General features: G+C 36.4%; 1 protein-coding gene across 1 annotated transcript; it reads left to right on the plus strand.

Moving 5' to 3' along the window:
• Positions 1-5,756: 5,756 nt before the first annotated feature.
• On the plus strand, positions 5,757-8,648 carry LOC107863392 (subtilisin-like protease SBT1.3). The gene has a single exon (XM_016709286.2). The coding sequence runs from the start codon at positions 6,110-6,112 to the stop codon at positions 8,438-8,440; it is 2,331 nt and encodes a 776-aa protein (XP_016564772.2). The 5' UTR covers positions 5,757-6,109; the 3' UTR covers positions 8,441-8,648.
• The last annotated feature ends 1,816 nt before the right edge of the window (positions 8,649-10,464 follow it).

Below are 10,464 nucleotides of genomic sequence, written 5' to 3' on the forward strand. Positions count from 1 at the left end.
TATGGTGTAATGGTTAGTTTGTTGTAGTTGTTTGGTTAGTTTAGTTCGTAATGGATTTGTAATGGTTAGTTGTAGTAGTAGTAGTTTGTTGTAGTTGCTTGGTTAGTTTGTAGCAGTAGTAGTAGTAGTTTGTAGTAGTAGTTTGTTGTAGTTGCTTAGTTAGTTTGTAGTAGTAGTAGTAGTAGTTTGTTGTAGTTGCTTGGTTAGTTTGTAGCAGTAGTAGTATTTTGTTGTAGTTGTTTAGTTAGTTTGTAGTAGTAGTAGGTTGTAGTAGTTGTTTAAATGAATCCACATGTTTTGTATGACAATTTCATTGTCAATTGGCTACTTTATGTCTAGTTGCGCAACTACTTAACCATATAGCCTATTTGTAACTACTGAAGGTATTGATAAAAATGAACTATATTAGAAGCAGCACATCCATCTTATTAAAATTGCTAAAGATTGAACTAAAAGTGAAAGCAGCTGGATATCATATTAATACAGCTCAAAATTAAGCTAAAAATTGCATACAATAAACAAGGTATTCAAATAAAGCTCAACATTGAGCATAATAGTGTTCAACTGCAGCATACACCAAAATCATTAACTGCTGCCTAAGAAAAAGTTGTTCAAAAACTAGTAACACAATTTGTTCAAAGTCACTAACCCTGATTATAGTACAAATCATTTCTAAATGAACTACTTCTTTGAAGATCCAACTGATGAAGAAGACTTGGTTGCATCCACTTTTTTTCTCTTATTTGCTTTCATTTGTTGCAATTGTGTGTTGGTGACTCCATCTTTTCCGTTCCATTTTAGGCCACTAGGTTTAAAACCAATATCTATATTGGTTGGTGAAGAACTCTTTAAATTTATACCCCCTCTTAAAGAACCCTCTCAGTTGATGTATCAGGCTGCAAAATTAGAAATAATTGTATGACAATGAACATTGAAAACTTGAATGAAAACATTGTTATAGGTAAATAATGAGACAGAGAGAAATACATTGTACACTTGGGTTCCAGTTATTGGATCTGAGTAAACACCAAAATCAGTTCCAGGCCTTTTGTATGTAGTAGCAGCAGCAAATGAGGTAGCATTGTATGGCCTCTTATTGGTTGGCAAAGGTGGTACTTGACTAAAAGAAATATTTCTTCCACTTTCAAATAGGGTCCCTCTTGCATTGGCTATCTTTCTTGCCAATCCTCTACCAATCCCTCCTTGACCTCTACCAAAACCACCTCCCCTCTCAACACCACATTGACCCCTACCAGAACCACCTTTCCTATCAGCACCACATTGACCCCAACCAGAACCACCTCCCCTATCAACACCACATTGACCCCGACCAGAACCACCTCTCCTATCAGCACCACATTAACCCCTACCAAAACCACCTCCCCTGTCAATACCACATTGACCCCTATCAGAACAACCTCCTCTATCAGCACCACATTGACCCCTACCAAAACCACATTTACCTATACCAGTAGCACTTGACACCTTTCTTTAAGATGGTCTTAGCATAGCAGCTGTGTCAGTACAAATAAATCCTGATTGACTGGATTGTGTAGTTGCATATGAATGAAAGGTGGATCTTCACTGTGAATAAATGTAACACAATATTTTCAACAGTTTTTAATAATAATATTTAAGCAGGAGAGGAATATTAAGGTAGCAGAACATATATAACTTACTCTTGTTGTCTGACTTTGAGTGTAGGTATCTCTTGCCATTGCACTGGTGTCACCATAAATAGAACTTGATTGTGGTGGTGGTGGATTTCATGAAGCTGCAGACTGAGTGCTAGGTTAACTACTATTACTGCTTCTCATACCATTCTAACATACAAACATAAATAGAAAAAGTTAAGAAATATGTTAACTTTACAAAGTATTATGAAAATTCATTTAAGGCTTACCATTTTGGCACACATAGTCTTGTTATGGCCAACTTGCTTGCACCTTGAACAGGTGATCTTGAGACCTTTTTTTGAGAGTTTGACCCACTTTTTTGGCTCATCCTTGCTCTTTATTCTATTCTTGCCAGGTCTGTCTGGCATCTTTCTTGGTTTTGAAGGTTCAATTGATGGGTTTGGGGTTTCCAGCCACATTCTCATGTTGGTAATTGGTTGCATGAAATGGCTATAATACTTAAGAAAGGTTTCTTTACTATACCAGTGCTCTTCATGCTGATCAGGATCTTTATTCAAGTAATAATAAGCATAAATGGCATGAGGACAAGGAATACCTCTTAACATCCATTACCTACAATCACAATACTTCTTGTCCAAGTGAACAACAAATGTATAACCCCCATCCCCAATTTCAAAACCATTAAATCCATTCCATAATACTCTACACCTATTTAAATATTCCTTATTAGCTTCTAAAATAGTTCTTGCATAAGTGCAATGTTTGAAATCCATGTTTATGTAAATTTGATCATATCTGCATGTCTATTCAACATTTTATGCCTGATATCCTCTAACATTGTGATTATGGATTTATGTCTAGTAGCTAAGATCTAAGAATTGAAAGTCTCACACATGTTATTTTCTACAACATCACATTTGGAATGTGTTTTGAAATATGCCCTACACCAAGAAGTATGAGGATTAACTAACATGTCATCAGTTATTTCTTTCTGACCTAGATTTGACATTGCTTGCATCTCCTCTCTAAACTTTACTTCAAAGCTTGCTTTTGCACATCTCCAAAACTGTTTTCTTCTCTATTCTCCTCTCTAGTGCACATGTCAATTGCTCCAAATATGTCTAGCACACATTCTTCTCTCAGCATTTGGTAACAGATCCATCAAAATAGGAATAAGACTCTGTAATAAGTATTAAGTATTATTAAAACAGGAATATTATTGAAAAATAAAGTCAAGTAATGAGAAAAATAATTAAGTAATAGTACTTTTGTTAGTCTGACATTATAGTCGACCCTTCACCAGTTCTCAGATTTAGATCACCAATCAGATGCCTTATGAACCAATCCCAACTGTGTTTTGTTTCGGTATCCACAACTGCCCATGCAATAGGATATATTTGGTTATTGTCATTTTTCCCCACAGCAACCAATAACTCACCCCTACAAGCTCCTTTTAGAAACTATCCACCAAAACCAATAATTTTCCTACACTCATCTAACCATCCTTGCTTGAAGGCATGAAAGCACACATAGAAATAAACAAAGAGGTTCTTCCCTGGTTTAGTTTTTTTGTCAATTTTTATCCAACAAGAGCTTCCAGGATTTGTTATCTTGATCATATCTGCATAGTCACATAATCTGATAAATTTCAGCTTCCAATCTCTCATATTCTCCCTCATAATAATCTATTTAGCCCTAAAACAAATAGTTTTACCTACATAAAGACCCAACACCTCTCTTACCAAATCCTGAATTTCCTAAATCCTAATGTATGGCTGAGAAATAATTCTCTCCTTGAACTTTCTAGCAACCAGCTTTGAATCACACATCTTGTTCATGTTTAGAGGTATACACTTGTGAATAGGGTTATAGTTTTTCACAATAAAATCACCTGAATCCCTATCAGTAGAACCAAACAGCAACTAGTTGCAATTGGCTACAATGCACTTCACCCTTATTCTATTTTTTTCATTAGATTTTAACTTCAACTGCCTTCTATACTCTACAGCATAATCTGCAACAGCTTTTCTAAACTATTTTACACCCTCAAAAATCATCCCAAGCTCAAACACAGAAAACTCACAATTTTTATCATACCTAGTTTTCTTACTTATTCTTCTTCTAGGTAGATCTACTCCTCTAACAGCATCTACATCACTATCTTCACTCCAATAATCAGAACTATCAAGATATTCCTCATCTCCACCCAACTTTCCAAAATATTTGCTAGCCTTATTATTACCAATATCCCCATAGCCGCTATCTACACAACCAGCAACTCCCACAGGTACTTGTTCAATTTCAACAGCCTTTTTTTTTGCTTTTTGATTTCTTTCTTTCTTTTAGCTTTGTTTATCCTTCTTTCTTGTCTAAATGCCCTCAACTCCTCATCAACATCTAAGCCATCTTCTGAAGGAATATCTCCAAGATCTGAATCACTACTCAAGTAATCTGACAACTTATTTGCTAGCCTATTAACATCTTCTGCATGAATATCTTGTACATCAGCTTCATCACCTCCTTCTACACCAAAATCTTCTAGGTTAACATCTTCTACATGGATATCTTCTATATTAGCCTCATCACCTTCTTCTACACCATCTTCTACATGAGTCTCCCTCTCTTTACCTAAGTTAACATTCTCTATCTCAACATCTTCTAGGTTAAAATCTTTTATATCAGCCTCCATCTCTTTCTCTACTCCAACAGATTCCATCTCTATGTTAGCACTATCATCAATACCAACACTTTCTCTTTCTAGGTCTGCACACTCAATAATATCAGGTGCAGGTTAAAAACCAGTGGGACCATCAGGGTCAAGAATTGGTTCATCAAAAACATGATAGACATAAAAATCAATAGAGTCCTCATGTTTTAAGTCTTTAAATAGTTCAACAAAATGTCTATCACTCTTCACCAAGTTGAACTGCTTAGTTACTGCATCTTGATAATAGAACCCCTAACAGTGTCATACCCAAATTCTTTAGTATAAAATAATAATTCCAGCATGGAAAAGTGGTCCTTGTTAATATACCTTAGCTCTGGCACACAACTTGCAACATATGTAGGGACACCCTTGTTGAAAATAGATCCCCTACGGAAAATTTTGTGAATATTATCTCTATTTGTTACGTCACCTGCAACAAAAGCGTAAGAATTCAAAGTTAGTTAACGGAATATACTCAAAGTACACACCAATAAGCTAAAAGCTACAACCTTTAATGCATGTTAAAAAAGAGACGGAATATTCGTAAAATCACAGCCCTAACAGTGAAATTTCAAAACCCTAAAATCTGAAATATGCTAAAATTCAACAAAATTTAATAAATATAAATCATAATAACAGTTACACAAGGAAGATCTGTGGAAAACCCCCAAATTTCTCCTTCAATTTGAGTGGAATTTTCGTTAAATTAGGGTTAATTTTAGGGTTATCTGAGAGAGAGTTAACGGGGAGAGAAAAACAAACGGCCAAAATGATTTTTTTCATTTAAAATGTAATAAGTATATGTGGATTTAGTTTATCCACGTGGAGAGTTTTATGTGGACAACTTTCCACATCAGTTGCGTTTGGAGACACGCGCGAACAAGCTGATGAGAACAGCGAAAAAAATGCTCAATTGGAACAAAATGTGGGGAATTTTGGGGTCTGATAGAAACAGGCCTTAGTTTAGGTGTCTAAGTGAATTTTGGCAACAAGTTTGAGTGCCTATCGATGACTTTGTCTTTAAGAATAAAACGAGAATTTTAAAATTAAATTATTTTTATATATGACATTTTCTGGAGACAAATTATGGTAAGTGTGTTAATATTCTCTCCATTCCATTTTACTTGATCTCTTTACTAAAAAAAAATAGATTTTTCAATTTATTTGTCTATTCTCGCAAATTAATGAGATCCTTTTTATTTTTTATTGTATTATCGTTAATATTAAATAACTATATAAAGTAGTAATAATTATTTTTGGAGTTTCAAATCATCGTTAATAATGTTAGTTTAGTAAAATATACATCTAATAAAAAATTTCTTATAAAGTTTGTAAGTCAATAGGGACCAACTAATATGAAATTAACCAAATACAAATTGAATACGCTTTATTTTTCTCAAATCCCACCTTATGAAAATATATTGTATATGTTTATATTACTCACAAGTAGTTTCCACAAACTCAATAGGAAGATTAAAATGTATCTTTGAATAAACATCCAGCATTTAACCATGCAACACATGGATGATGGACCATAACTACAACTTTAACCCACTCGAGCCAGCTCTACTTTCACAATAAAAGCTTTACCATTATTCATGAAAACAACCACCTTCTTTATTTCCTGCACAAGAAGACACATTAATGGCCCATCCTTTCTGCTAAAATATTGAATACTCCACTAGCTAACACACCGACACACTCTCAGATAAGCATTATTCACACACCTCTCTTCTTCATTCCTAACTCTCCATTCCCCTTTTCCATGGCTGGAATACCAGTGAAATTCTTGTTTTTCTTTGTATCAATGTGTCTGTCAATCAACCTAGCACTATGTGCTAGTAACATGCGAAACACAAAGAAAACTTACATCATCCAAATGGATAAACGGGCAAAGCCAGATGTTTTCATTGACCATGTTAAATGGTATTCATCACTAGTAAAATCTGTACTAGTAAAATCACTAGAAACTGCAGGAGACGAAGAAGAAAGGATACTTTACAGCTACCAGACTGCATTTCATGGAGTTGCTGCTCAGCTTAGTGAGGAAGAAGTGAAAAGATTACAAGAACAATATGGGGTTTTAGCTGTTTTTCCTGAGATTAAATATGAGTTGCATACCACTAGAAGTCCTATGTTTCTTGGCCTCGACCGAGAGGACAGCAACAAGTTGTGGTCTGATAGATTTTCGGACCACAATGTAATTGTGGGTGTTCTTGATACTGGAATTTGGCCAGAAAGTCCAAGTTTTAATGATACTGGAATGACAGATGTTCCAGCTCACTGGAAAGGCGCATGTGAAACAGGGCGTGGTTTTGAGAAGCATCACTGTAGCAAGAAAATTGTTGGTGCTAGAGTATTTTACCGGGGGTATGAATCATCTTCTGGTAAAATAAATGAAAGGGATGAGTACAAATCAGCACGAGATCAAGATGGGCATGGCACTCATACTGCTGGAACAGTTGCGGGGTCTGTAGTTCGTGGAGCCAATCTTTTGGGTTATGCTTATGGTACTGCCCGAGGAATGGCCCCCGGTGCGAGGGTTTCAGCTTACAAGGTGTGCTGGGTGGGTGGGTGTTTTAGTTCGGATATACTTTCTGCTGTTGATCAAGCTGTAGCTGATGGAGTAAATGTTTTGTCTATCTCTTTGGGTGGTGGAGTTTCGTCTTATAATCGTGACAGTTTGTCAATTGCTGCTTTTGGGGCCATGGAGAAAGGGGTGTTTGTTTCATGCTCAGCAGGAAATGGTGGGCCTGATCCCATTAGTCTTACAAATGTATCACCATGGATCACTACAGTAGGAGCCAGCACTATGGACAGGGATTTTCCAGCTACTGTTAAGCTGGGGACTGGCAAAATTGTGGCTGGGGCATCACTTTATAAAGGTAGGAAGAATCTTTCAACAGAAAAACAGTATCCTTTAATTTATTTAGGAAATAATTCGAGCAGCTCCCTGCCGAGCTCATTGTGCTTAGCGGGTACCTTAGATGATGCCTCGGTTGCTGGGAAGATTGTGATATGTGATAGGGGAATTAGTCCTCGAGTTCAGAAGGGGCAAGTAGTAAAAGATGCTGGAGGAGTAGGAATGATTTTGACAAACACTGCAGCTAATGGTGAAGAGCTGGTTGCAGATAGTCACCTTCTTCCGGCAGTAGCAGTTGGTGAAAGGGCAGGAAGAGAAATCAAGCATTATGCTTCGGCTCGAAATGCAACTGCCACTTTGAGATTTCTGGGAACCAAATTAGGTATCAGGCCTTCTCCAGTGGTTGCTGCATTTTCATCCAGAGGACCTAACTTCCTCACTCTGGAGATTCTAAAGCCAGATATGGTGGCACCAGGAGTTAATATCCTTGCAGCTTGGACTGGTGCTTTGGGTCCTTCTAGTTTGCCTATCGATCAACGAAGGACGAATTTCAACATATTGTCTGGAACTTCAATGTCATGCCCACATGTTAGTGGCATTGCTGCTTTGCTCAAGGCCAGGCATCCAGATTGGAGTCCAGCAGCTATTAAATCCGCACTCATGACAACTGCTTATGTTCATGATAACACTTATAAATCTCTAAGAGATGCCTCATCCGCTACTCCTTCGACCCCATATGATCATGGTGCAGGACACATCAATCCACGGAAAGCTGTTGATCCTGGTCTGATTTATGACATAGGGGCACAGGATTACTTCGAGTTCCTGTGTACGCAAGAACTCAGCCCTTCACAGCTAATGGTTTTTGGGAAGTTCTCAAACAGAACTTGCCACCACTCGCTTGCTAATCCAGGGGACTTGAACTACCCAGCCATTTCTGCTGTTTTTCCAGAAGACACAAAAGTTTCAGTGCTGACACTTCACAGAACAGTCACCAATGTGGGTTCTCCCATATCAAATTACCATGTTGTAGTCTCATCATTCAAAGGTGCAGTCGTGAAGGTTTATCCTGCGCGTTTGAATTTCACCAGCAGACACCAGAAACTTTCTTATAAGGTGACTTTCGAAACGAAATCTCGTCAAAAAGCACCTGAATTTGGATCCCTGATATGGAAAGATGGAACACACAAAGTTAGAAGCCCGATTGTGATAACATGGCTAGCATCACTATAGTTCAGTCTGCCAAATTTCTACTAGCACTTTGTATGCGGTGGATAATAAAAAACATGTTGCCGCAATTCCTCTGTGCTTCAGCAGTGTTGTTTTTTCTAGGAAACATTTTCTTTGTTTATTGCTTGCTATATTGCCAAATTAATTGTAGGAACTATCATAATGATAAATTTGGCAATACAAGTGCAGAAAAAGTCAATTTTCAATCCAAGTTTTGCATTGTTGTTATCACGCTACACTGTTCAAACAGAAGTTTCTGTTTCACCAAATGGGAGACCATCATGACCCCCTTCCCCTTGTAATGTTGTCAATTTTAAGCGTGATACATTTTTCATCAGTACTTGGAGTTGGAGAGAGATTGTTCACCAAAGAGCGTCAACCAACCCAATATATATTAATGTGTATATTAAACTAAAGTAAGGAACAACTTAAACTTACAATATACAGATAACTATTAGACGATTAGCTGGTATAATAATCGAGGTGCACAAGAAATAAGTCGCAACGACTTGAGAAACTCGTCCAAAATCTAGGCATTAGAACCTATCTCATCAGAGACGGAGGTGGGATTTGAAGCTTGAAAATTTTGAAGCTTGAAAATTTTAAAATGTAAGACGTGGGATTTGAAGCTTGAAAATTCTAAAACGTAAGACGAGAATATATAATAGCCGCCAAACTAATAAATGAATAGTGATATTTAATATATTTTAAAAATAACGAACCATTTAGCACTAAATAAATATTATACTAAATATTATCATTAACTGCACTCATACGACTTATCATGTTTTGAAAATGATCAATGATGGTTGTTTGTAACAAATTTTACGGTGATGAATAATAAATTACTATCATAAATAAAACATGAAGAAACAAGAATATTTTATTAATAACGAATATGGGTACAATTATGTTCCTCCCTTAATTGATCTCTCATGATTTTCTCCATAATTCGAGGGTTGTAGCGTATTTCTCGAATATATGAATATGGATCTTCATAATTTGAGGGTCGTAGCGTATTTCTCGAATATAGGAATATCGATCTTCTTGATGTATTTGATTATCAAGAAAGAGGATTTTGAGCTATGAATATCCCGAATTTCTGAGATATTCAAGATGCCTCTTTAAGGGAATATTTGCCTCTTTATATAGGCATAATTAAGGGTTCAGGGTAAATTAGACTCTAAGAACTCTAACAGAATTTGGATTCTTTTTGTAGAGTCCCATGAATTTTAGATGTCTACAAATGTCCCTGCTTCAAGGCTTGTCGAAGTGTACTTGATGACGAGTCTTGAAGTACCCATAGAGCTTCCATCTTGATGCGGCTACAAATTTACACATATGATTTATGAGAGAAGAGATGAAGGGCAGATTTGGTTCCACTGGGCGTTCCAATTTGTTTCCAACATAATTTAAATTTATGGAAAATAAATTTTAACCACAAACAAAAATATGAAGAAACAAAAAATTTTTATTGATAAACAATGTGGGTACAAATTTGTTCCTCCATTGATTCTTCTCTCTTGATTTTCTCCGTAATTCGAGAGCCGTCAATAGCATATTTCTCGAATGTATGAAGATTTGGATATGAATTTCTCTGTAATTCGAGGGTCGTTAGTGGCGTATTTCTCGAACGTAGGAACATTTGGAGTTGATCTCCAGGGAGGGAGGTTTTGTCTTCTTGATGTATTTGATTATCAAGAAGGAAGGGTTTTGATCTATAAATATCCCATGAATTTATTGGGACTTTGAAGATCATTGATCTCTTTGTGAATATCCCGTGATTTTGTGGGATACTGGAGATGCCTCTTTAAAGGGATATTTGCCCCCTTTATATAGGCATAATTTAGGGTTTAGATCGAGTAGCCATCAAACTAGATTTAGGATAAAGTAGCCTCCAAGAACTCTAACCAAAGTGAACCCTTTTTGTAGTTCACAAAATTTCAATGTCTACAATGGTATCATAAGGTACACTGTCAAATGTTTCATCCTCTATATAACAAACTAAACAATTATTTTAAAAAATC

This window comes from Capsicum annuum, chromosome 3 (genome assembly GCF_002878395.1).
Source record: "Capsicum annuum cultivar UCD-10X-F1 chromosome 3, UCD10Xv1.1, whole genome shotgun sequence".
NCBI lineage: Eukaryota > Viridiplantae > Streptophyta > Magnoliopsida > Solanales > Solanaceae > Capsicum > Capsicum annuum.

What these genes read in the sequence shown, in the direction of transcription:
- LOC107863392 (XM_016709286.2), top strand. Translation starts at nt 6,110, where the DNA reads ATGGCTGGAATACCAGTGAAATTCTTGTTTTTCTTTGTATCAATGTGT.